General features: G+C 62.7%; 1 protein-coding gene and 2 non-coding genes across 3 annotated transcripts; 2 read left to right on the top strand and 1 right to left on the bottom strand.

The window, feature by feature from the left end:
- The first annotated feature begins 121 nt into the window (after positions 1 to 121).
- On the top strand, positions 122 to 194 carry TRNAK-UUU (transfer RNA lysine (anticodon UUU)). The gene has a single exon. It is a non-coding gene; the product is annotated as a tRNA-Lys (tRNA).
- Positions 195 to 380: 186 nt separating this feature from the next.
- TRNAK-UUU (transfer RNA lysine (anticodon UUU)) lies at positions 381 to 453 on the bottom strand. Its single transcript has one exon. It is a non-coding gene; the product is annotated as a tRNA-Lys (tRNA).
- Positions 454 to 2,348: 1,895 nt separating this feature from the next.
- PIK3C2B (phosphatidylinositol-4-phosphate 3-kinase catalytic subunit type 2 beta) lies at positions 2,349 to 25,467 on the top strand. Its single transcript, XM_056361758.1, is given in 34 exon segments — positions 2,349 to 3,090; positions 9,862 to 10,845; positions 12,571 to 12,671; positions 12,797 to 12,951; positions 13,092 to 13,212; positions 15,419 to 15,530; positions 15,637 to 15,716; positions 15,796 to 15,859; positions 16,297 to 16,443; positions 16,775 to 16,808; positions 17,142 to 17,337; positions 18,259 to 18,381; positions 19,267 to 19,434; positions 19,617 to 19,728; positions 19,807 to 19,949; positions 20,735 to 20,923; positions 21,103 to 21,196; positions 21,301 to 21,395; positions 21,474 to 21,654; positions 21,760 to 21,867; positions 21,955 to 22,047; positions 22,164 to 22,293; positions 22,584 to 22,720; positions 22,849 to 23,018; positions 23,162 to 23,318; positions 23,412 to 23,521; positions 23,646 to 23,847; positions 23,971 to 24,095; positions 24,172 to 24,289; positions 24,530 to 24,611; positions 24,713 to 24,819; positions 24,905 to 25,033; positions 25,134 to 25,193; positions 25,195 to 25,467. Coding segments are annotated over 33 exon segments (4,884 nt in total). The 5' UTR covers positions 2,349 to 3,090; positions 9,862 to 9,933; the 3' UTR covers positions 25,324 to 25,467.
- The last annotated feature ends 640 nt before the right edge of the window (positions 25,468 to 26,107 follow it).

Genomic DNA, 26,107 nt, shown 5'->3' with positions numbered 1-26,107 from the left:
GGGCACACACGTCCCCCGGCCCGGTGCGCGCACACACACACACCGGCCCAGCGCAAGGCCCCCCACCCCTCCGCCATGCACCCGTACGGTGATAGTGGCGGCCGGGAACACTGCAGGCAGAGCCCGGATAGCTCAGTCGGTAGAGCATCAGACTTTTAATCTGAGGGTCCAGGGTTCAAGTCCCTGTTCGGGCGTTGACGTTTTGAGGGTTTTTTCCGGCCTGTTAGGCTATTTTTTTCCCCCTTAAAAGCCTTTTACACCCGCAGCAGGAGCGGATTTTTCTGCCGCGGGGGCCCGGCTGCTCTCCCGGGGTGACGCTGACAGAAAAATAAAAAATATATCCGCAACCGAGCATTGGAATGAAAAAAAGAAAGAGCTTTCGCCCGAACAGGGACTTGAACCCTGGACCCTCAGATTAAAAGTCTGATGCTCTACCGACTGAGCTATCCGGGCTCTCGCACTCTGTTCTGCTCTGCCTGAAGATCACGCTGCAGCGGCCTGCCCCCCTGCTCCTCACTGTAGCCCATGGCCCCACGGACACGTGCCGCAGACACGGCCCAGCTCAGGGTGCAGCTGCACCAGCGCAGGATGATCCGGCACCTGAATCTTGCCACAGGTGCAGCGCAGGCTGTGGGGCAGAGGGGGGTCCCCACCGCAGGCCCGGGGGTCCACCACCTCTCCCCCCCCACAGCAAAGCGGGATGCAGCTGGGAGGGCAGCGCTGGAGAAACCTGGGGGGGGGCGGTTCAAAGGGGGTTAGGGAAAGCGCAAAGAGGATGGGGGGTTACCCGTCCCAAGACATCCTGGGGCATGTTTGGTTAGTGGGATTTCTCCAGCTGACCCACATCCCCGCTTGTGGCTTGTCCCCGCCCCAGGGGTGACAGTTTCCATTAGGGCCAGGCAGATATGATGCTACCTGGGGCCATTTTTCCACCAGGACCTGGTGGGAGATGGGGCCTGGGGGTGCCCAGCTGTGCCAGGAGACCCCCACATCCCACCTTACCCCTGCACAGCAGGGTGAATCCCGCAACAACCTCCATCCATCCTCCCATCTCCTGAGGATGTTCAGGAACGCCCGGAGCCTGGGATAATACTCTGTTACCGCTAAACCCAAATCACAGGCTGTGACCTGCAGCCCTCCCAGAGCGGCTTGTGGCTCTCCAGCATGGCGTTGGGGTTTCGGAGTGGATATTACCCCCGTCTGCCAGAGCCTGGCAGGGCCAGCTGCCTGCAAAAACAAATTACAGCCGCTGCTGCCGTGGCTCCAGCACATCTGTTGCCCGCAATGTGCTTGTGCAGCCGCTGCTGCCCCTGCTCTTCCCCCCAAGCCCGGGAGCTGGCTGCTGCGGGTGGGAGCGTGTCCCCACCAACGTGGGGGGCTCCGAGGACCAGCATCAGCACCCTGGCTCCAGTGGGGTGCTGTGGTGTGCTTCAACCCCCTCCTGAAGCTCCCTGGAGGGGTACAGAGAGGCACCCACACCCCTGGGGTACCAGCCCAGTGGGAAGCAGGGGGAGGTGGGCGCTGGCGGGACCCCAGGGATGAAGCTGCAGCGTTTTTGGGGGGGTGTGGAGGGGGCCAGCGCTGCGCCCAGGGCAAAGCTACAATAGCGGCTCATCGCCCAGCCATGACGCGGGACATTGCGGAGGGGGGGCGAGCTGGGAGCATCCCGCGGCTACGTCGGGATAAGCCGGGAGGCACCGGGGCCAGCCCCGCCTCGCCCCCGGCCCCCGGCGCCGTGCAATGCGGCGGGCCGCCGGGAGATGGCCCCGCGCCGCGCTGCGCCCCTCCATTGTCCGCCGCCGCCGCGCTCCCTCCTCCTCCTCCCACTTCTCCCCTCCTCCCCCTCCTCCCCCTCCTCCTCCTCCTCCTCCTCCTCCTCCTCCCGCCGCCGCCGCCGCGGCGCGGCCCCGCCGCCGCCCGGCCCCAGCCCGCCCCGGCCGCCGCCGCAGCCCGCTCGGAGCAGGTAGGGCTGCCCCGGGGAGGGGGGGAGGGGAGCGGCGGGGGGGGGGCGGCAGGCCGGCTCCTCCAATGAGCGGCTCGTTCCGGCTTCCCCCCCCCTTAAAAAAAAAAAAAAATCAATACCTATATGTATATCTATATATGTGTATATATAAATAATTTCACCCTCTGGGAGGGGATGGGGGAGCTCCATGGGGTCGCGCACGGCGCTGCTGCGAGTCGTTCCCCCGGCGCTGCCCGAAAGCTCCAGCCCAGCCTTGTGTTTTTCCAGGATGGAAAACGCCAGCAGCCCCGGGGCGGTGGGGGGTTCCTGGGGGGCTGCACCCCCAAGGCAGGCTGCGGGGTCTGCGCTCTGGAACTGCACCGTCGGGCTTGGGGAGGGGGGTGCGGAAAGTTCGTGGGTTTTATAGCAGAACAATGAGACAGTCCCCGGCACATCGCAAAGTTGCCCGTCAGCAAAGTAGAGAGGCAGGACTGGGGGTTCTGTCCTCTCCCGTCATGTCAGGGTCCCCCCTCCGGGACAGGGATGGGGGCAGGGACAAGCCAGCGCTCCTGGGCAGCCGGGAAGGATCAAGCTGGTCCCACCAAAGCCGTGGGGTGGGCTCTGGGTAGGGTGAGTGGGGGCAGAAGGCACTTCTGAGGATGCTGGGCGAGCTGCGATGCTCCCTCTGCTCCTGCGGTACAGGGCTCTGGGTCCCCAACTTGCCAAAATGCTCAGGAGTGTATTTAACAGTAAACTCCAGAGATATGTGAGCTATTACCCCTAAGCAAAAGAGATATATTGCTTTAACCGTAGCTATTCACGTGTGTAAGGCCATGCACAAATGTAATTGTTCACAGGATCTGGGCCGGGGTGAACTAGCACCAGTGCGATCAAGAAAAATAAATTTTTTAAGCGGGAGGGATGGGGTAGCAGGGAGCTGTGGGGCAAGGGAAACCTGCCTGGCAAATGGGGCACCCAGCTCTCCTGGGCTAACCGCCCCGGCGAGGTGCTTGCCCCACCTCGCCGTGAGAGCACCACGTGAAGCGAGCTTGGGGAGAGGATCCACACGGCGGCCGGGAGCCGAAGCAGCTGCCTCTCCAGCCCAGAAGCCATGCAGGCAGGCACCAGCCCTCCTTGCACGCTGCAGTGTAAGTAGGTGCTCAGGGGGTGTGTGCAAGCATTGCCTGGAAGCACACTGCGGGTGTGTGCACAGCAGTGCTGGGGCTGCCGTGGTCCTGAGTGGTCCTGAGCTATGGGGAGGGACCACTGGGGTTGTAGCAGCAGCAGCAGCAGCATCCGCAGCCCCATCCCAAGTGAGGGGTTTCCCTGCATGGCGGGTGCTCTGGAGGAGCTGCATGTGTCTGGCCTGTGTCTGTGGTGTGTCCTTGGGCTGTGCTCTCTCCCGTGGGGTGTAAATCCTGCAGGCAGAGCAGGGCTGAGAAGCCTGAGGAGTCGGTTCCCACTGCAGACTGGGCTGGCTCTGGCATGCAGCATGGGGCCGGTCAGGCTCCCTGCACCCCAACAGGGTGCTGTGGGCAGTGGGGTGCGCCCCAGCTGCCGCCCATCCTCCGTGCACCCTGCCAGTTCGGCTGCGGGAGCATCTGGGTCAGGGAGAGCTCTGTGGCAGCAGGGAAGAGCCCCGCGGAGTGTGTGACATGGATACAGCTGCTATCACAGCAGCAGGATCAGTCCCCTGGGGCTCACCCAGACTGCCGGGCTGCAGGGCAGAGGGCAGCCCAGCCCATGCGGGCAGCATGCTGCTGCAGCGAGGAGCGCCGAGGCCGGGGAGGTGCCATGCTTTACATTACTGCTGCCCTGGGCATGTATAGGGCTCTAGCCCCTATTGCCTAGCTGAGCCCCCGTGCACGCCGTGCATGCAGGAGCGCTGCCGGCAGGCTGCTGTACAGCTGGGTGCACGTACACCCAGCCACGCCACGATGGGTGCTGGCTGCGGAGGAAGCCAACATTTGCATAGGAACCGGGCGCCAGAGCTGGCTTGCCGGGGAGAGCCTGACCACGCGTATCCCCCAGGGAGGCTGAGCAGTGAGAAAACCTGGCCCTGGGCACGGGTGCTGGGTGCTGGAGCAGCAAGGGTTGAGTAATTTGGAAAGTCTGACCGTGGGTGTGCCCTGGGGCCAGGGAGCAGGAGGAAGCACCAGGGTGTCTTGGTCCCATCCTCGGAGCCACTGTGGGGCATGTGGGGACACCGGGAGGGTGCGGCGGTGGGTGGCTTTGCAGAAGGGTCCCACCCTCGCTTTTCCCCATGCCCCCCTTGCTTCGCAGGTGCTGGGTGAGGTTCAGCATCTCCTGTGGAGCCAAGCACGTGGCTGTCATACCTTGCTGCAATGGGGAGCTCTGACATCCCCCCCCAACCCCCAGGCTGCCTTCTGCCCCACGCCTGGCTGGGACACCCCCTTGTCCCCTCCATTGTCCCCATCACGGACCCGACTCCTGCTGTGTGGGGCTCTGGGGGGTGCCTCTGCAGAGCTCCCTCCTTCAGCTGCCCTGAGCTGGGGGCTTTCCCGTCCCAAACCCGACCCGTCATCCCAGGGCAGGATTTCCTCCCAAGGGTGGAAATACGTAGGAAAATGTTGGAGGAACCTTTGGCATCAGCCAGCTTCACATCCTGCCTCCTCTGGAGAGCTTGGACCGGACTGGACTTTGCTCTGCTATTAATAGGAGTCATATCGTCTTGAAGAGGAAGAAACTCCTCCTGCTGTAAGACAACAGGTTGGAATCGAGCGGCGCTGGCTGTTTCCAAGGCATTTGCTCAGTTTGGTGTGTGCGGGACGGCAGCTGCCTGGTTTTATTTTGCTGTACGTAAACTGGCCGGATCCTGCAGGTCCCTGCGCTGCAGTGGCGAGTGCTGTGGCTCTGCCCTGGCCATGGGAGGCTTTAGGGACTGTGGAAGGAGCCATGACCTTTGTGCCTAGTCCACGGTGAGGGTGGCTTCTGGGCAGTGACATGGGGCCGGAGCTTGGCACAGGGGCTGCAGCTGCAGGGCTGGATCCTGGGGTACAGGGATGAGCACCAGACCCTCCCTACCGCCCCGCCGAGAAATGCTGGTGACAGCTCCAGACCCCCTCCAGAAGCTCCTGGGAGTGCAGCACCTCAGCTTTTTTTGGCTTTTTGTCTGCAAACTGGGCAATACAATGTCTGCTGCGATCAGTTTTGGGGGGAATCGTGTGGGGTTTAGTGTGAGCTCTTCTGGAGTGTTGGTTTTGCTGGGTTTTGGGGTGGCAGGTGGTGTTTTGGCAGGGCTGAGTGTGGCTCCAGGAATGAAATGCTCTGAATTTTGGTTTCATTTTTCAATGATCTTTGAGACCAGGTTCCTTTTTGGGACCTCCAATTCCAAACTGGGATGAAAATCCTGTGTTTTACCTGTGCCGAAACACCACCTGGAGACCCACCCAGAGTTTTCCTCGGCCATGATGTTGCCCGGGAGGTCCCAAAAGGCCCCGTTTTGGAGAAGAGGAGAATTGAAACCAGAGAGTGTCTTCTGGAGCAGGGGGAGCTGGGTCCTGCCTGCTCTGGGGGTGCTGGAGCTGGTGGGGTGCCCTGGGAACCTGTCCCTGCCATGCCATGAGCTGCGTGGGATGAGGAGCTGGCTCTGCCTCACAGATCTAGGAGCATCCCCGCTGCCAGAGGATGGTTGCAGAGTCCAGTGCATCCAGGGAGCTTTGTCACCCTGCCACGTGCTGTGACATGCAGCAGGAGCGATGGGATGTAGCTGGGGATGCAGCCAGCAGCAGGCTCCATGTCCCCCAGGCAGGGAAGCCCCCGTGCCATCCTCCTGGCCGGGCAGGGGCTGCTCCGGCGGCTGGGAACGCAGCAGCTCACCCTGTTCAGCGGGAGCGGCAGGATGGATGGATGGACCCGCAGCCCCAGAGGTGAAGGCTGGTGCTTTATCCTTCTCACGGCCGCTCCTCCCTCCACCGGATTATAAATGGGTGTGAATTGTCTCCTCTGATAGGCATAACATCCATCCCCGGCTCCCACACCCCGGGGAGGTGCCCCTCCGGGGCTCGCTTTGCTTCCTCGCCCTCAGATGTTTGATGTCTTCCCAGATGCTCCGGACTTTTCTATCTGCTCCCAACGCAGCTGCCTGAGCGGGGGAAGGGAGAGAGGGAGGGATGGGGAGAGCCAGGGGTATACAGCAAGCTTGCCCCAGGCTCCCATCGCCAGCCGTGGGGAGGCAGGGCTGGCTGTGGGGTTTGCTCCGCCGTGGGATCCCGTAGGACTATTTTCTGCTCGGCTTTCCTCATCCCTCCCCACGCCGAGCAGGTGCCGCCCAGCTGCCGGGAGCAGGGGTGGCTGCAGGTGGTGCTGAGCCCCCCAGGTCCTGCCCCAACCAGATGCTCAGCTCTTTGCACAAGGGGGTCATCCCTCCCTGCCCCACCGATGCTAGATGTGGGGACAGGCAGAGCCCTACAGGGTGCCCGTGCGCCCTCTGCCCCAAAGCCCTGCAGAAAGGCTGTCACCAAGGGCCACCACAAAGCAGGACCGGCTGGTGTGGAGGGGTTTTGAGGAGTGAGGGGGCTGACCGAGCCCCTGAGCCCTTGGCGGGGAGGACTTGCCGGCTGCTGTCGGGCTGGGCTGCTCCTGGGTGGATCCCACTGCTCTGGTATTTGAAAAATAAACTCTGTGGGATGTGCCAGCATCGGGGTGTGAAAGCCTCACCCCAAGCTTCCCTTTCCTTCCCAACCTGGGAGGGTGCCCCAGGGCGTGCGGAGCCCGGGGGTGGGCAGGGTGCAGGCAGCGACCAGGGTGAAGCAAATATATCCTGGAAGGGCAGGTGAGCTCGGAGCCTGCAGGGACAAGGGCTTTGGTTTCTCCAGCCACAGCTGCAGCAGGTGCCAACTCTGGGAGCTGGACAAGGGGCTGCCACCAGCAGATGCTCTGGAATAGCATTTAAAAATGCAAGAGGTTCCCGAGAGAGGATTTGGAGCTGGTTTTGCAGCCCTTTGGTCTCAGCACTGATGTTCTCAAGGGCTGTTCTGGAAAGGAGGTTGGTTTTGTGCACCTGGATAGAGAAACGTCCCTCGGCTCTGCTGGTGTGGCCATGCAGAGCACGGGAGGCTGTGGTGCTGCGCGTGGCTCCTGCAAGCCTGCAGTCTCCCTTACGGGCCCATGCTGGTACAAATTGTAAAGAAAATTTTGTTGAACCATAATTTGAGGCTTAGGGCAAAGGGTTTCCAGTGGACAAGTGGTTTTCCCTCCTGTGTGCCTCCTGTCGAGCGGGTAACTCAGCATGGCAAAGCTTTTCTCTGAAAGGTGGCATCCCAAGCTGGATGGGTCTCCTGAGGCTGACGTGACCGTGACAAATGCCAGGAAATTTAAAGTCAGAAAATTATCCCTACGTTATTAGTAGTAGTATTTTAAAGAGGAAAAAAAACCTGCTTCTCTCTGTTTCTCTGGAATTCAGCTCCCGCCTCGGGAGCTCCCGGGCTTGAGACCTAACTCACGGCTTGCAGTCCTGAGTAATTTTTGTAACAGGCTGCTGCGGGGAAAGAGGCATTCGGTGGCGATGCCAGTGGCTGCTCACCAAACCCCCAGCAGCAGGAGCCTGCAGTGGGAGGTGCTGACTGAGCATCGGGCCTGCCTCGGCTGAGGACTTGGATGGCAACCGGGAGAGTCTGGGGCTTTTCCACATGGGTTTGCACCACCTCGGTCCAGCTGCTGCACCGGCTCGGGAGGGTGGGGGCTGAGCCGCCTGCTCAGGGATGCTCGAGGTGTCCCCAGCCGAGGTGACGTCCCCCGGGTTGCACACAGCTCCCTCCGATGTGGCTTTTCTCCAGATGGTGCTGGCGCCATAGGGTTGCTGTGCCTGGTGTGGGCTGAGCCTCCCTCCCCATCCCTGTGTCCCATGCTCCGACCGGACCAGGTTTGCTGTGGCTGCCCCGTTGCGGGTCCAGCTGCATCCCGCCAGCACACACGGGAGCCTCGGCACGACCAGACGGGAGCGTTTCTCTGCTCAAAACGTCAGCAAGATGCAGATGCTTCTCTTGGAAATGAGAATGGGTTTGTGGCTTTGTCAGCCACAAAAATCGGTTTGATTTTATTGCTTTTGGGTTAAAAGCAGATTTTCTTTGTTCAGCTTCCCAGAAGCCCAGGACTGCCAGCTTTTGGGATTTCTATTTTTCCAGGAAAAGCCCACAGCTACCGGCAGGGACCAAAATGCCAAGGAAGGGAACATTTCCAGCCTGTTGTCCCCCTTGAAGCCGTTTTTCCAGTTAGAAACCACCAAAAAAAGCTGGTTGAGTGAGGTGCCGGGCCAGCCTGGTGTTGGGGGGCCAAGAGGGACCCATGCTGGTGGGGGGTTCAAACTTGCCTCACTTGCAGGAGATGTTTGCAGCAGGCAAAGCCTGGGCCAGGCTAATTAGCAGCCATCTGGTCCTGCACGGCCCCGGGGTCAAGAGGGCCTGTTTGTGGGTGGGGAGGGGGTGATGTGTTTGGGGGGGCTGCCCTGGGAGATAATCAGCAGCGGGGCTGGGTGAGGATGGTGGGGACCAGCCTGGTGAGGAGGAGGATGCTGCACCAGGTGCTGTGTGCTGGAGGAGGGTGGTCACTAGCCTGGGCTGGAGGTGGTTGCCCCATGCCCTGGGGTGGGATGTGGAGGGCACATGTCGTGCCAGGTGGGCTCTGCAAGCACAGGTTCCCGCTGCCACAGGCACTGAAGGAAGGTCCTTGGGTTCAGCGACGCTCGCAGCCCCCAGCTGTGCTTTCCAACAAAAAGCGCTTGCAATCACTGGGATGGCTGCACCCTTTTGCGCTAAACCAGAGCATCAGCCAGAGCCCTGCATGGTGCGGAGCGAGTGGTGTGGGGCAGAGCAGAGCCCTGGGTGCCAGTGTGGGTCCCGTGTGCTGAGGCTCGTGAGCCATCCCTGGCCGGAGCCCAAAAACACTCAGCCGCCTCTCAGCTCTAGAGGTTTCAAGTACTGGCCATCTCCAGGGGTTTCGGGCTCGCTCCACTCTTCTGTTTAACATCGACTTTGTTATTTATTTTGCTAGGAAGGGAAGATGAGGTGAAACATCCTTCCCCGGGGAGCGCGGTGCTGGCTGGGCAGAGCGGAGCCCCCCCTGCAGTCACCGCCCTCTGCGGGTTTTGGTCGGGGGCCAGGGAGCGCAGCTGGATGCTGGAGAGGAGCTGGGTTTGGAGGCTGCGCAGCGCCGGGCGCCGTGGAGGGGCTCAGGGGGACCCGTGGGTCCGTTCTGGGGGGCAGTGGCTGCTGGTGGCTTCTTCGAGCTGAGCCTGATGCTGTGGTGCCCATCGCTCTGCCCTGCTGCTTGGTGCTGGGAGTAGTGGTGGGATCTGGTGAGCAGCGGGTGGTCCCCCAGGCCATGCACAGGTTTGGGAATGGGATGCTGTGGTCCTCAGATGGGGAAAGAGCAGCGTGCTGCCGCGCAGCACCCAGCCTTGTCCCTTCCTTACCCTTCTCTCTCATCTTTTCCTTTCTGCTTCAAAAAGCCCTAGTTTTGCTAGAGGGGAGTGTCTTTTTCTCAAAGTTGTGATGGTCCCGAGGCCAGCGAGGGGGCTCAGAGCCGTGTCTTGGGCATGCCACCAGGGCATCAGCACCACTGCAAACCCCACAGCCCGGTTACAGGTTGAGTCAGCCCCAGCTGCAGGCAGTGACCCCACCGCCCTCCCCTCTCTGCAGCTTATTTTATCCTTGGGGAAATAACATCGGGCTCCAGCAATAGCCCCAGCAGCTGCTGCGGGGCCAGCAGTCCTGCCTGCGCTGCCTGACTGGTGGCCACAGGCTCCTGGGTGAGCAGCAAAATCTTTATTTAGCCCCTAAACGTTTCCTTTTTTCCATCGCAGAGAGGAAGGGCTGTACCACCAGTGCTGCCAGCCTGACCCTCATTAGCCAGCCTTCCTTAATCGTAGCCATTAACCCTTGCCTTTCCCCTTCGCCCAGGTGGCCGGCGGTGCAGCATGCCTTTCTCCTGACCCCTGAGCCCAGGAGGAAGAGGTCCTGGTCCCCGGAGAGATGTCCGCCACGCGCGGCAATGGGGAGCACTGGAAGTCCCTGGAGTCAGTGGGCATCAGTCGGAAGGAGCTGGCGCTGGCGGAGGCGTTGCAGATGGAGTACGACGCGCTCTCCCGCCTGCGGCAGGACAAGGAGGAGAGCCGGGCCAAGCAGCGGGGGGACCAGCCCCTCATCTCCTGGGATGACCCTGCCGAGAGGAACGGCTGCGCCAGCATCAAAGCGGCACGTGGCCTCTCCGGCTCCGACCCCACGCTCAGCTACAACGTCCCAGTGGCACCCGAGGGTCCCCTTGCACCCGGTGTCCCCCCCGGCCCCAACCCCCTCCGGCTGGACCCCCAGCCCTGGCTGAAGGGACCCCTGGCTGGTGACTACCTGTACATCTTCGAGGGGTCGGGGGGAGACTTCCTTGGGGAGCCCCTCAACGGCACCTCACCCCATGACGGCGGGGGTGGCTCCCCAAAGAAGCTCTCACCGCCCCCGCTGCCCCCCCGGCACCCTCTCTGGAGCTCCCCTGAGGGGAGCCAGCACTCGGGGAAGGGGTCCCCCCCATCCTCCAAAGGACCCCAGCCCAGGGACATCAACATGTTCTCGGCGGCCCACGAGCGGGCTCACGGCAAGCTGCTTGGCCGCCGCATCTCCGAGGAGGACCCCTACGGCATTGCCGACTACAGCGGCATCAACGACGCCATCACCTGCCTCAACCTGAAGTCCACCTACGAGTCAGAGGTGCTGCGGGAAGCTTCCCGTGGCTGGAAGGAGGGCAGGAGCATCTTCGAAAAGGAATCAAGTGGCAAACCGGTGGCACGGAGCAAGACCATGCCCCCCCAGGTCCCCCCGCGGACATACGTCTCCCGCTTTGGCAACCGGAAGAATCTGGCACCGAACAAGAACCGCAGGATCTCCGTCGATCCGGTAAGAGCCTTGGAAGTGGGGCTGGGATGGAGCCAAGGTGCTGGGGAAAGCTGGAAACCCAGCATCCACGTTGCAAATGGGGCCATGGGCATCTGCAGCTTTGCTGCGTTTCCTTCGCTCCGGGTATTTGTCCCATCACTGGGGCTCCTCAGAGACTTGCTTGCATCACGGTCAGAGACATCTGCACGCTGAGACGCTGTCCCTGGGGGTTAATAAGACCTTTCCAGATTGCACAGCTCCCCGAGGGGTGCGGGATTGTGCAACCGTGGCCAAAACCCTCTGGGGTGGGTGAAGCAGGGCCAGGAAGCCAAGCAGAAGGGCAGGTCCCACCCGGTCATCACCCGGCTGCCACCGAGCAGGTGGGATGCTCCGTGTGCTGCCATCCGAGCACTGCCTCCCTGCCTCACCCTCACGCCCAGACTCTGCTGGACCCCAGATACTGGCCAGACCCCGCAGGCAGAGCCCGGTGCCCACTGGAGGGTGCGAGCAGTGCCCAGCACCGCAACACACGGGCATCCAGGAGCTGCTGTGCAAGGGATGCAAGCGCCGCTGTCTCCGGAGCCTGCGCTGCAGGTGACTTGCAGCAGGCGCGTGTTCCGCTGGCTTGCAAAATGTCACAAGATCCTCTGGAAAGAGCCAGGAGATTCTTCCCGAGAGCTAGGCAATCGCTTTTCTGTTCAGCTTGCAACGTCCTTTCCCATCCCAGCTCCCTTCTTCCCTCCGTTGGGCAGTGAGTGGGCTATCTCCCCTCCACGCACCGAGGCGCTGGGGGCTGCTGGTGCTGCTGCCATCTCTCCCCCGGGGCTGCCAGGTCCCTTGTCCCCACCAGGGTGCCCGTCACAGGGGCAGAGCCCTGGCTGTGGCGCAGCTCATCCCGCCTCCCGCAAGAGGAGGAGATAAATAAGGGAGAAGCTGCCTTCCTCACGGGATGCCCCCTCCCCGGGGAGCAAGGGATGCAGCTGGGGACCGCTGGCAGGGGCTACGTAAGTCACTCTCAGCTTCCTTAGTGCCAGAAACTAATTATAAAAGAGCATTAAAATTGTCTTTAGCGGCTGCTGTGTTCTCTGCCTTTCTCTGCCTCCCTTTAGCTGTTGCCTGGGTTAATTGCTCTGACAGTGGAGCCATTGTTCGCTGCAAAAGAGCGATGGAGGCAAGGGACCCCCACGCGCGGGGGGAGCCTGGCACGGCCGTGCCGCCTGCCCCGGCACCACGGTGGGAGAGCAGCATGCAGGGCCGGGCATGGGCAGGGCTCTGCTGTGGCCCCTGGGTGGCCTGGGGACAGTCCCTGCCTGTCCCACAGCATCCTTGGGTCCATCTCTGCCCATTCCCTGTCTCACTGGAGAATCCACCCACTGGAGAATCCACCCAATGGGGCTTTTGGGAACAGGCTGGAAGTGGCCAGTTCTGTGGGCAGGGGGCTCTGGGGGCAGCAAGATCTCGGGTCTCCCTTCTCCCGGCTATGGGGAAGGTGCTGGTGCAGATGTAGATGATGCATCCTGCGGCTGGTGCCCACCTGGCCCAAACCCCTCCTGTGCTGGACCACGTGCCCCCCCGTGCTGCTGCAGAGCTGCTTTTCCCCCGGCCGCAGCAACACCAGGGCGAGCAAAGGCTCTCGGTGCCCGGTGCTCTATAGGGGGGATCTGGCAAACCTGTCCTGGGCGGGCGATGGGCTGGAGCCCCCCAGAACACCGCAGCCAGCTGATGGGCTCATGCTGTACCCTGTAGGTTGCCCCCCGGCCGCACTCCTTTGCCAATGGCTACGAGCTTTTCGAAGTCTCCGAGGAGCGGGATGAGGAGGTGGCTGCTTTCTGCCATATGCTGGACGTGTGAGTACCTGGCCGGGGCAGGAGCATCCCACTGCAAAATGCCCCAAAACAAGGCATTTTTTGCGGGGTGGGTGGGCCAAAACCCAAAGCAGAGCAGCATCTCTGACCTGTCCCTACCTCTGCAGGCTGCGTTCCGGCTACAGCACCACGGACTATTCCCTCACTGGCTTGGTGTGGAGCGCCGTCAACCTCAGCCCCGAGCAGCTGGGTCATGGCATCAGCCTGAAGGTGACGGTGGTGTGTGACAGCCTGCGGGAGCCCCTCACCTTCACCTGCGACTGTAAGTGTCCCACACTGTGCAGCCGCTTGCCCGTCCCCCCTTGCAGCAGTTGTTGGGGGGACCCCAGCAACCCCGAGGTGAAGGCTCAGGGGGGGTCCCACCATCCCCAGAGCTCATGGTGCTGTTCCTTCTTCCCGCAGGCTCCTCCACTGTGGACTTGCTCATTTACCAGGCACTGTGCTACACGCACGATGAGCTGCATGCTGTCGACGTCGAGGACTTTGTGCTCAAGATCTGTGGCTTGGAGGAGTTCCTGCAGAAGTGAGTGTCAAGGGGGGGACACGCAACACACCCCAGGCATGCCAGGGTTCACGCTTTTGGCTGTGCTCGCCCCGTGCATGGCCTCAGCCGGGTGTGATGGATGGCCAGGGCTGATCTCCATGTGCACAGCGGGAGCCTCCCCGCACCGTTTCCTGCCTCTCAAGCCGCGGCGATGTTCTTGCCAAAAGCAGCATGTTGGCAGCATCTTCCCTGGTGGCAGAGTATCCGTCATGCTGACCTCTGTGTGCCTGGAGAAAGGCCTGAAAACCAGGGAGATGCCAAAAAAAGCTCTTTGGAGGAGTCTTAATAACAGCCATGTCACTGAGCAGAGCAGCAGAGCTCGGCTTCTCCCAGCCTGCTGTTTAAATCCCAGGAGAAGGTGGAAAAGGGATGTGTTGAGGGACTGCGGATGTTGGGGGCACAGGAGCATCAGGGCTGCGGTGGGTTCCCTCGCTGCAGAGCCATGGATGGGTGATGGGGACTGAGACCTGCACAGATCCCTCCTGCTCTCCCTGCCTTGCCGCCTTCCCTGGAGGAAGGCTGTATTTCCGTAGGGGTTTGGGGGTCTGATGGCTGGGGAGAGCCCTCTGCAGAGGGAGATGCAGCAGCCATGCACGCACAGGCACACGCCGTCCTTCCCAGTGGCGTGGCGCAGCAAGCCAGCTCCTGCTGCTGGAAAGCTGCCCTGGGCCTGGCCCTGCCATGGGAAATCGGTGGGAAATTTGCCATAGCCTCCGGGAGCTGCTGGTTTAGGCCCTAAAGGGGCAGCTGGGAATTGCTCAGCCTGGGAGAGCCTGTGCAGCACCCGAGCGGAGGGCGAGTGGAGCCCAGCCTCCGCTCCTGGCTGCCCAGCGTGGCTGCCCAAAGAGGTTATTCCCATTGGTGCTGAGCCCTTGTGCTGCCAAGCAGCCCAGTGCATGTATGTGCATGTGTGTGCATGTGTACACGTGTGCACATGTGTGTTTGCACACAGCAGGGGTGCGAGCTGGTTAACTAGCTGTGGGTACCGCAGCATTTCCATGCGGCAAACCTCTGCTGTGGGTGGCTGGGGGCTGCCAGGGAGCACCCAGCTGTAGGATGGATCCAGCCAGCTTGGAGGGCATTTCCCAAAGGGATGAACCTCCAGCTTTTTTGGTAGGGAATGGTGTCCTGGGCACAGAGCGGGACAGTCCCTGACAAGCATTTCCCGGAGCTGGTGTGGGCCGGTGGTGCTGTATCTCCCAGGGCCCTCAAAGGACCTTTGAGAAAGCCCTGGGACATAAAGCCCTTTTGTTGCTGATCTTTTCTTTCCACATCTTCCTGTGGCAGAGGAGATGCCGGAAGTGCCAAAACCCTCCCTGCAGAGCTGGTTGGGTCCTTGAGCTCGGCAAACCAGCCTGAGCTGCTGTCACTTGCTGCCCCTTTGCTTTTGCAAGGCGCAGAGGGAGGCAGGACCAGGCAGGGGTGCAGGATGCTGGCCCCGAGGGCACGTTGCTGCCTGTGCAACTGGCTGTGGGCAAGGCTTCCCGTGATGCTTTCCCCATGTGCCTCCTCCCTGGCCAGGACCTGGCACTGGCAATGTCCTTGTCCCCTGAAGCCCTGTGAGCCCTCGGGGGTGCCTCTCCCATCCCCCCCCCCCCCCAGGATCCTGCCATTGCAGCTCCATCCTGCCTGCAGCCTCCCGCACCCCCTGGGCACTGTGCCCGTGGCTCTGCCGCGCTGGCAAGGGCTGAATTGGCTCATTCTCCCCCGTAGCCGGCAAAGAAAGCGGATGGCAAGCTGAGCGGGTCCCGTTCTGGGGGGGGTCCCATGCCGGTGGGGGTGCTGGGACCAGGCAGTCCCTCCCTGCTCCAGGGCTTGCCCCGGTCCTGCTGCCAGCTGGAGCATCCTCTGGCTCCTCTGGTCCAGCTCTGCTTCCCACGCACCGCTGGGCAGGTCCTGGCACAACGGGCTCCTCCACACCCGCTCCTGGCTCCGTCGGCGCTGGCTGGGCCGGGCACGGCTTTTTGGAGGGCACAGGGGAGGGAGGGAAAACAATAACCTATTCTTCAGTGCAAGCACCCGGGTGCCACAAAGGTCCATTTGCAGGCGAGGCAGCCATGGCAGAGCCCCAGCCGACACCGCCTGGCCGCAGGGCGTTGGCATGGGGCATCCTGGGTTGAATTTTGGGGTGTCACACGTGATCGAGAGGGGCTGCGGGCTCAGCGTGTGGTCTCTGTCCCTGCAGCAAGCACGCGCTGGGCAGCCACGAGTACATCCAGCACTGCAGGAAATTCGACATCGATATCCGCCTGCAGCTGATGAAGAGGAAGGGGGTGCGCAGCGACCTGGCCCGGACGGTGGGTGCCTGGGTGTGGGGACAGCACGGGGGTGTCCGTGCCATCTCCCTGTGGTGGGATCACCCGCGTGTGGCCAAGCTGTGGCACAACATCTCTCCATCTCCAGGCAAACGATGACCAGAGCCCCTCTACGCTCAACCACTACATCCATCTGCAGGAAAGACCCATCAAGCAGACCATCAGCAGGTAGGGGGGACGTGGCAGGACTGCTCCCCGCGCCAGGTGCCCTCCTGGCCAGGGCTGAGCTCTGCTGTCTGTCCCTTAGGCAGGCCCTGAGTCTTCTCTTCGACACCTTCCACAACGAGGTGGATGCTTTCCTAGCAGCCGAGGTGAGCACCAGGGATGGAAGGGGGCATTTGGCTCATTTTAGGAAAAATTTCTTCACTGAAAGGGTTGTCAAGCATTGGAACAGGCTGCCCAGGGGCGTGGTGGAATCACCATCCCTATGAGTGTTCAAAAAACTTGTAGATGTCGTGCTTAGGGATGTGGTTTAGTGGTGAGCTTGGCAGTCCTGGGTTAACAATTGGACTTGATGATATCAAAGGTCTTTTCCAACCTAAATGATTCTATGATTTGCTGCAGGGTCTTTCCCCCTTTCGTTATGGGGCTCTAAGGGTGCATCAGAGGAGGGAGAAGGCCATGAAAATAGGGGAAACTGAGGCACAGGCTGGTGCACCTCCCAGTGCATGGCGTGCGGGCTGCAGGGAGCAGCCCCTGCCTCCTCGGTTGGCTGGGGGTCCTGCATCAGCCCCCCTCTTCCTTCCAGGGAGACTTCCCACTGAAGGCAGAACGGGTGATCCAGTCAGTCATGGCCATCTGCAACGCCCTGGCTGCCGTCGAGTCCCAGGAGATCACGGCAGCCCTCAACCAGATGCCGCCCTGTCCTTCCCGCATGCAGCCCAAAATCCAGAAGGTGAGCGATGGGCGCTGGGGGGCTGGTCCCTGCGGGGTGCTGGGGCTGGGCGGCTCGACCGGGAGATGCAGAGGGGAAGCGGGTTTTCCTATCTGACTTCTTTCCCTCCTTCCTCCCACCGTACCACGTGGAAAATTCCTCAATAGCGGGAAGCAGGCAGCTGCCTGGCCGTGCTGCCTGCTCCGGCAGCCAAGCATCCCGGGCCGGTTACGTAAAGCGGCTGGCTTGGCGAGCTGCTGCCCGCCGACACCGCGGGGCTGATTCTGATGTTGCTCTGGTGGTTTCTTTTTTTTACTGTTTTTTTGTTGTTTTTTTTTTTTTTCCTCAACAGGATCCAAATGTTCTGGCCAAGAGGGAAAATCGAGGTATTTCTGTTCTCCTCCTCCCCTTCTGGGCTCCAGTTCTTGGTGCTTTTAATCTTCAAACCCTTCCCCCTTAATTATTAAGGCCAAAAATGTGTTTGAAACTATTCTGCTTAAGAAAAGAGGGTTTCTGGAGGCTGTTGTTCCTCCCCACGAGCTCAGCAAAATGGGAAGCCTGAAACTCTCCCTCTGACCCTCTTTGTCCCAGGGGGGACCTGCCCACGGTCTGGCCCCAGGGTCCCTCCAGCATCACGACCCCAGCCCAGAGGGATGCCATGGCAGGGGCAGCGGGGCCAGCAGCCGCCCCGTCTCACCTCTCTCCCACCTCCCCTTCAGAGAGGATCGTGGAGAGCCTGACAGCCGCCATCCTCAACCTGGTTGAGCTCTACTGCAGCACCTTCAACGCCGACTTCCAGACAGCCGTGCACGGGAGCCGGGAGCACGGCGTGGCGCAGGAGGCTCGCCTGCTCTCCTGCCCGCTCTCCTTCACCGTCTATGCCACCCACCGCATCCCCATCACCTGGGCTGCCAGGTAAGGGCAGCCGCCTGGACCTGGCTCTGCGTGCCTGTCCTGGGGCTCACACTTGCCTTAAACACCCCGTTAGCAGGGGTGTCCCTCCCTGGGCAGCTGAGGAGTGTCCCGTTGTCCCAAATATTCAGCAGGTGTGGAGGGAATAAAAGCAAACCCACCTCAAGGGCAGGGATATGGGGCTGCTGGCGCTCATGGGGTGGTGAGGGATGCTCGCAGCCAGCTGATGCTGGAGCTTCTGGGTGGGACGGGCTCTGCCACGCGCTCCCATCCCAACCCCACGGATCCCCAGGGCTGCAGCATCACTCACGGGCTCGCCGCCACCCGGGGGATGTGACAGATGGCCCCGGTGCAGCAGGGCTGGGCTGCCCTCGCCCCACATCAGCAGCGTGCTCCTTTGTTAGGTGCCTTGGTGCCCGTACCCGCTTTCAGCCCCACGCGGGGGGATGGCGGGGGTCCGGGCGGGCAGCAGGAGCCCACCGCGGGGAGGGCGTGTGAGGCAGTGGCGCCAGCAGCAGCCGCCCCGCCGGGGACCCCTCGCCTTTGTCCTGTCCTTAATGTATTCCCCTTGGTGACTGGCTCCGAACAAAGCGGGTAGCCTGGGAAATGCCGGCATCCCCTGACCTCCAGCGCCCTGCAGCCCTCCCCGGATTCTCGCTCGGCACCTGCCACATGGCAGGGCCCCCCCCAGCAGCCCCCTGTGTGATGGTATGCACGGTGGCATATGGGGATGGGGGTTCCCGGGCCCCCTTCCCAAGCCCAGCCTGGGGAAAACGCGGAGGGAGGGTCAGCACCTCCATCCTCCCCACCCCGCTGGTGCAGGATTTGCCCCACGGTGGGGTGAACCCCTGGGTGCCGGCTCCCCTGCCCCAGGCAAAGCGGCCCCCTGCCCCCAACTCGCAGCTCCCTCTGTTCCCCTTGCAGCTACGAAGATTTCTACCTCTCCTGCTCCCTCAGCCATGGCGGCAAGGAGCTGTGCAGCCCCCAGCTCACCAGGAAGGCCCACGTCTACAAATACCTCTTCCACCTCATCATATGGGACCAGCAGTAAGGCAGCACCCTGGCCGTGGGGTAGGGGGGGGGTCCCAGTGCCGTACCCAGCCACAGTGCCTTCCTCCTCCTCCTCCTCCTCCTTCCCTGCTCCAGCAGCTCCTCTCGGCGCCTCTCCCCAGTTTTGGGGTGTCGGAAGCTCTTGTGTCATCCCTGGGAATAGCACCGGCACCGGCGCCAGCTCTGCCCTCCCTGGAGCTGCGTGTTTACACCCGGGAAAGGGGATCTGCTCCAGAAATAGCCCTGGGAGCAGGCAGGGAGGCTGTGCTGAGCCCTCACCACGCCTGGCATTCACAGCAGCCCAGGGAGGTGGGGAGGGACAGGATAATTTTAGAAGGTGCCGGTGCCCCCCAAGGACAGGCACCGAGCAGCCAGCGGGACAGCGGGGAGCAGAGTGGTGCCGGTCCCCTCCGTGGGGCAATCCCCTTCCCGTGCCCACCCACGGGCGGGATGTAGCTGCCACCCTGGGCTCCCTGGGAGTATCGGAGAGGAGCCTCAGTCCCAGGGTCCCACGCAGCCTCCCCTGGCCGTGGGACGAGGTCAGCGTGTGGTGGGGGCCCTCCATGGTGGCCCTCCTGCCCCGCGGTCACCTTCCTGGGACAGAGAGCAGCGGGGCTCCCCGGTGCCGGGAGACGACCGAGGTATGCGAGCTGGTTCTCCCCAAACTCTGCTGTCCCCTCCGGGGTGTCTGCCCGTGCCATGGGACCTCCAGCCCATGCCGGGGGGGCGCATGGCACCCCCAGTGCCAGCAGCAAAGGCGTCTGTTGGGCTGGGCTCTCCTGGGGCACGCTTGGTATCCCAAGGCAGAGGGCTGGCTGGTGCCACGGGGTGCTGCCAGCGCCCGTCCCCCACACGGCTGAGCCACCGGCTGCTCTCTTGCAGGATCTGCTTCCCTGTCCAGGTGAACCGTCTGCCACGGGAGACGCTGCTCAGTGTCACGCTCTTTGCCGTGCCCATCCCACCCCCAGGGAGCTCCTCCGACGCCAACAAGCAGCGGCGGGTTCCTGAGGCCCTGGGCTGGGTGACCACCCCTCTCTTCAACTTCAGGCAGTACGTGGGGCATCCCATGGCGACAGGCATGGCGAGGGGCTGTGCTGGCACCCCCGGGGTAGGGCAGGAGGGTCCCCACAACCTCAGCTCAGCGTGGGGACAGCATCACTGCAGTGGTGCCACCCTCCTGCCCCAGCAGAGTGGCACCCGGTGTCAGGCTGTCACCCCTCCTTCTCCTCCAGGGTCCTGACCTGCGGGCGAAAGCTCCTGGGCTTGTGGCCGGCGACCCAGGACAACTCCAGAGCCAGGTCAAGTGCCCCTAACTTCAACCAGCCCGACAGTGTCATCCTGCAGGTACGTTCTGGCCGTGGGGGGGTCCAGGGGGACACACTCGCACCGAGCCCCCCTGCTCACCCTCTGCCTCTGCCCCAGATCGACTTCCCCACCTCCACCTTCGAGGTGAAGTTCACCAGCCCACCGGCAGCCGAGTTCAGCCCCAGGTACGAGTTCGGCAGCCTGGGGGAGGAGGACCAGCGCAAGCTGCGGGAGGCGATGCAAAAGAAATCGCTCTACTGGTAAGCGACCTGGGGCAGGAATGGCATCACTCTGCCAGGGGGGGTCTGCTGGTAGACCCCCAGCACTGCCCCCGGCATGCACAGCGGGTATCTGAGGGTCTAACCCTGCCTTGGAGGCTGGGCACGAGGCTGGAGCCTGGCATTTGACAGAGCTGCCTGCTGCAGCTGCCTGTCGCCAGTCCTGCGCTCTGCCCTCCCCAGCGACCCCTCTCTGGGGAGGGTCTCTCCAGCCATGTCCCCCTCAGCGGGGGAAAACTGCCCAGCCCCTCATCCAGCCTGGCACCCGTGGTCCTCCAGCGCTGGCTATAAACGGGAGGATCAAGTGTCGGCAGCTGTGCCGGGATCTGCTGCGCAGGGCGGTGCTGACGCTCCTTGCAAAAAATGCCCGGGGTGCACAGCCAGCCTGGCTGGCTTGGGGGTCCCCAGACAGGGGGCCATCCCTGCAGCAGCTCAGTCACCCCTGTGCATGGGTGCTGGGGTCCTGGCTGTCCCCTGGGGGACAGGGTACAGTGTGGGGATGGCAGGGAGCCCCCAGCATCCTGCAGCACCACGCAGACCTGTCTGCTGGCAGGGATGCAGGCAGGATCCTGCTCTCCATCCATTCTTTTCGATGGGCAGGTCTGTGGTGGGGCAGCAGGGGGGACTCGAGGGGTTTATCAGTGTCCTACGCACCGTGCGCGGTAGGGGCGGAGGGATGCGCGGTCCCCAGCCTGCCAGCCCCATCCCATCCATGCCATCCCCTCCCTTGCCCCTGAGCCGTGCTCCCTGTCCCCCTGGTGCCGTAGGCTGATGGATGCCGACCGCAAGCAGCTGTGGGAGAAGCGCTACTACTGCCATGCAGCACCCGGCTCCCTGCCCATGCTGCTGGCCAGTGCGCCCAGCTGGGAGTGGGCCTGCCTGCCGGACATCTACGCCCTGCTCAGCCAGTGGACCTGCATGAGTCACCAGGATGCCCTGGGGCTCCTGCACGCCACGTAAGCCACCGGTGGGCTGCGGGTGCCAGCGGGCAGCGGGTGCCGCAGGGCTGCGGGTGCCGCAGGAATGTGTGCTCTGGCACTGCTGCCCTCCCCGCGCAGGCAGGGAGAAGGCAGCAGTGGCAATGGCAGGGGGGATGCTGAGGATGCTGGCCCCCTGATGCCTGTCCCGGCTGCAGGTTCCCGGACCAGGAGGTGAGGAGGACAGCCGTGCAGTGGATCGACTCCATCTCCGACACCGAGCTGCTGGACTACCTGCCCCAGCTGGTTCAGGTGTGTGGTGGGACTGGGATGTGGCATGGGGTGCGTACCAGGACCGGGACGTGGCAGGGGGTGCATCCCCATCCTACTGTGCCCCAAACCTGTCCCCTCTCCAGGCCCTGAAGTATGAGTGCTACCTGGACAGCCCACTGGTGCGCTTCCTCTTGAAGCGAGCGATCTGCGACCTGAAGATCACCCACTACTTCTTCTGGTGGGTTTGAGGGGGGGCTGGGAGCGGCAGGGGGGACCCTGGGGCTCGCCTGACCCCGTGTGTCCCTGCTCCAAGCAGGCTGCTGAAGGATGGCCTCAAGGACTCCCAGTTCAGCATCCGCTACCAGTACCTGCTGGCAGCTTTGCTCTGCTGCTGCGGGAAGGGGCTGCGGGAGGAGTTTGACCGGCAGTGCCTGCTCGTCAACACGCTGGCCAGGCTGGCCCAGCAAGTGCGGGATGCTGCCCCATCCGCACGCCAGGTGGGTGCTGGAGTGGTGGGAGGGGGTGCAAGGGGGTGCCAGGCTGTGTCTGAGCCCCCCATCCCATCCCATCCCATCCCATCCCATCCCCTCCCCACCCCACAGGGCATCCTCCGTGAGGGGCTGGAGGATGTGAAGCAGTTCTTCAAAGCAAACGGGTCATGCCGGCTGCCACTAAGCCCCAGCCTGCTGGTGAAGGGGATCGTGCCCCGGGTGAGTGCCGGAGCTGGGGGTGTCGGGGGGTCTCCTCTGCCCGCAGCCGGCTCACCCTGATGGGCTGCCCCTTCCTCCCCATGGCAGGACTGCTCCTATTTCAACTCCAACGCCGTCCCCTTGAAGCTCTCCTTCCAGAATGTTGATCCTCTTGGGGAAAACATCCGAGTCATCTTCAAGGTGAGCTCGTCCTCCCAGCAGTGTCTAAACCCCAGCACGGCTGCCCCGACCCCTGTGGGGCTGGCTCAGCTTTGCCCCCGCTGCCCCCTGGCTCTGATGGCTCTTCCTTCTCGCAGTGTGGTGACGACCTGCGGCAGGACATGCTGACGCTGCAGATGATCCGGATCATGAACAAGATCTGGGTGCAGGAGGGGCTGGACATGCGCATGGTCATCTTCCGCTGCTTCTCCACCGGCCGCGGACGAGGTAACCCAGTATCGGGCCGTCCCCCGGTGGCATCGAGCCCCAGGTCACGATGCTCTCAGGCTGGTGACGGCATGGGAGGTCCTGAGGCTCTGCTAGAGAAGAGCTGCTGTGGGTAGCTGTGATCCACCTTCGGGTCTGGTCCCACCAGCCCGTCTGTAGGAACGTGGCTTTGCAGGCTGTCACTCAACGGTGATGGCTGGGGAGCGGCTGGGTTGGTGGCAAGGGGGGCTGGGGTCTCGGTGCCCCCCAGGTGGGATGGATGGGTCTCACCCTGCTGTCTCGGCTGCCAGGCATGGTGGAGATGATCCCCAACGCCGAGACCCTACGCAAAATCCAGGTGGAACATGGTGTGACGGGCTCCTTCAAAGACCGGCCGCTGGCAGACTGGCTGCAGAAACACAACCCCGAGGAGGATGAGTATGAGAAGGTGAGGAGGAGCCTGGCAGGGTCCCCGCTCCTCATGCACCCCCGAAGGATGAGACCCTTCGCTTCGCAATGTGTCCAGCCTTTCTCCACACCCAGTTGCTCCTTCCCTCCCTCCCTCCCTCCTCCCAGGCCGTGGAAAACTTCATCTACTCGTGCGCCGGCTGCTGTGTGGCCACCTACGTGCTGGGGATCTGCGACCGGCACAATGACAACATCATGCTCAAGACCACCGGCCACATGTTCCACATTGACTTTGGCAGGTTCCTGGGCCACGCACAGATGTTTGGCAACATCAAGAGGTGAGAAATACCCTCGGCATCTCCTTCCCCCTTGCTCGGGCTCATCCCTGTGGGGTGATTTTGTGGGTGAAGCCCCTCTTCTCATCCCAGGGGTGGGTGACCCCTGGCTGCGCTCACTTTCTGTCCCTCCCTCCCCGATGCAGGGACCGGGCACCGTTCGTCTTCACTTCGGACATGGCGTACGTCATCAACGGGGGGGACAAGCCCTCCAGCCGCTTCCACGACTTCGTTGACCTGTGCTGCCAGGCCTACAACCTGATCCGCAAGCACACCCACCTCTTCCTCAACCTGCTAGGGCTGGTGAGAGCCGGGGGGCCACACGCCCACCCCCCCAGGCATGGCAGAGGGGTCCTCCTGCCACCACCTGCCCTCACCCCCTGCCTTGCCTCCCAGATGCTGTCCTGTGGCATCCCTGAGCTCTCTGACCTGGAGGACCTCAAGTATGTCTACGATGCCCTGAGGCCACAGGACTCTGATGCTGATGCCACCACCTACTTCACCAGGTAGAGGACACGGGTGTCTGGTGGGGCAGGAGAGGATGGAGGGAGCCCCCGGATGGAGGCACCAGCTCCAGCTCAGCACACTGACGAGCTTCTCTGTGCTGAGCACGTGGTGGCCTCATTGCAGGTTGATCGAGTCCAGCCTGGGCAGTGTGGCCACCAAGCTCAACTTCTTCATCCACAACCTGGCGCAGATGAAGTTCACAGGTTCCGACACGCGGCCGACCCTCTCCTTCGCTCCCCGCACGCACACCATCAAGACGTCCGGCCGGATCCGCGACATCTTCCTCTGCCGCCACGAGAGGGTCTTCAACCCCAGCAAGGGCTACGTGAGTGGGGACAGTTGGGGACAGGCAAAGTGACAGCTCAAGCATTTCTCAAGTTCCCAGCCCCGTCTGTGCTCGGGGCACCCCAGGGTCCCCATCCCCATGCCACAGCCCATCTCTCTGCAGACCTACGTGGTGAAGGTGCAGCGGGAGAGCCCAGGAGAGGTGACCTTCGTGCAGCGCACCTTCGAGGAGTTCCAGGAGCTGCACAACAAGCTGCGCCTCCTCTTCCCCTCCTCACTGCTGCCCAGGTACCCCTGCAGACCCTCACAGACCCCTGGGGCTCCCCACCGCCCCCTGGGCTTTGCTGAGCATCCGTCCCCACAGCTTCCCCAGCAGGTTTGTCATCGGACGGTCACGGGGCGAAGCGGTGGCTGAACGGCGCAAGGAGGAGTTGAACGGCTACATCTGGCACCTTATCCATGCTGCGCCCGAGGTGGCAGAGGTGTGGAGCTGGGGGGGGCGTCCCAGCAGGGTGGGATGGGGGCTGCTGCCTCTTGAGAGATGGGGACAATGCCAGGGTTGCCGGTGAGGTGGGAAGGTGCTTGGTGGCCAATGCACCACGTGAAGCATCGGCGCATGCACCGTGTGCGTAAGCCATTGCCACGTGCACTGTGCACCGGTCCCGAAAGGTGGAGGACGTGGTCACCTCCATCACCGCTAACGTCACCTCCTCGCCCCGCAGTGTGACCTCATCTACACCTTCTTCCACCCCCTGCCACGGGACGAGAAGGCGGCTGGCACAAACCCGACCCCAAAGCCAGCAGGTAGCAGGGCTGGTGGCAGCGCTGGCAGCCATTCGGCACCGTGAGGGGTGATGGCAGGGGGCTCCCGTCCCACCTGCGCCCCCTCCTCTCCTCTCTTCCAGACGCCACATGGGCCCGGCCCCTAGGGAAGGTCGGTGGGGAGGTGAAGCTCTCCATCTCCTACAAGAACAACAAGCTCTTCATCATGGTGATGCACATCAGGGGGCTGGTAGGTGCACGGTGCCTGGTGGCAGCAGGGATGGGGGTCTGCCCCACCGCTGCACTCACAGGGCACCCCCTGCTCTGCCCCACAGCCACCGTTGCAGGATGGCAATGACCCTGACCCCTACGTCAAGACCTACCTGCTGCCTGACCCCCAAAAAACAACCAAGAGGAAAACCAAAGTGGCCCGGAAAACCTGCAACCCCACTTACAATGAGATGGTACGTGGGATGGGGGTCAGGGGGTCTTGCGGGGGGGGGTGGGGGGGGGGGGGGGGGTGGCGGGCTGTAGCTGAGGGTCTGCCCCGTTCTGCCCCCGCAGCTGGTCTACGACGGGATCCCCAGGGGGGACCTACAGCAGCGGGAGCTGCGTCTGAGCGTGGCTGAGCGAGGAAGGCTTCTGGGAGAACATCCTCCTCGGAGAGGTCGGCATCCGCCTGCGGGACCTCGACCTGGCGCAGGAGAATATGGGCTGGTTCGCCCTGGGATCCCGCGGCCATGGCACCCTCTGAGGTCCCCCCGCCAGGGCTGGGAACCCACGGCACCGCTGCTGTGGCTCTGCCCCCTCTGGGATGTGCCCATAGGGACCGGGTACCGATGGGCGCTGCCACAGGCGTCTTCTTTTTTAAGTTTACCTTGTGTCAAGGGAGCAACACGGGGAGGGAGGGGCAGGGAGGACCGGTGGGGCACTTTGGGGAGGGTATTTCTTCCTTTGGGATATTTGTATTTTAATTTTTTTTAATAACGAGTAGCGTGCGGCTGGGCACCGGGACAGAGAGGAGAAGGGAGGTGAGTGGGCTGGGGGCGTGTGGACCCACAGAGCTCCAGGTGCTTCTCCAGCCAGGAGCTGCCTGCCTGGAGCCGGGCAATTCTCATCCCGGGGAATTCGCTCCCAAAGGAGAGCGGTGTGGCGGGGCCATGCGTGGTGCCGGTGACCCCCTTGATGCCATGGGAAGGGGACAGCCGGCCACCCTTCTTGTCCCCATGGTTGTGGGGACATCTCCTCATCTGCCGTCCAGCGCCAGAGCCGGGGATGCCTGCGCTGGGGTGCGGGCTTGGTGCCTGTGGTGCTTTGTTTACAGCAAGAGCTCCGTAAACGGATGAAATGTTTCTCAGGATCGAGAATAATGAACTTAACCTTTATATTAAAAGTTTTAAATATTGTATCTAGCGGGAGTTGAAGGGGGAGGGGGGAGCAGCCTGGCCCCACCAGCGGCTGGGGCTGCTGGAGCTGGCACCCCCCTGCGTCGGGACCCTCCTGCCTGTAACACGGTGGCGTGAAAATAAAGGAGATGA

This window comes from Falco biarmicus, chromosome 16, assembly GCF_023638135.1.
Source record: "Falco biarmicus isolate bFalBia1 chromosome 16, bFalBia1.pri, whole genome shotgun sequence".
Classification (NCBI taxonomy): Eukaryota; Metazoa; Chordata; class Aves; order Falconiformes; family Falconidae; genus Falco; species Falco biarmicus.
This window is presented reverse-complemented; position numbering and strand designations above follow the sequence as displayed.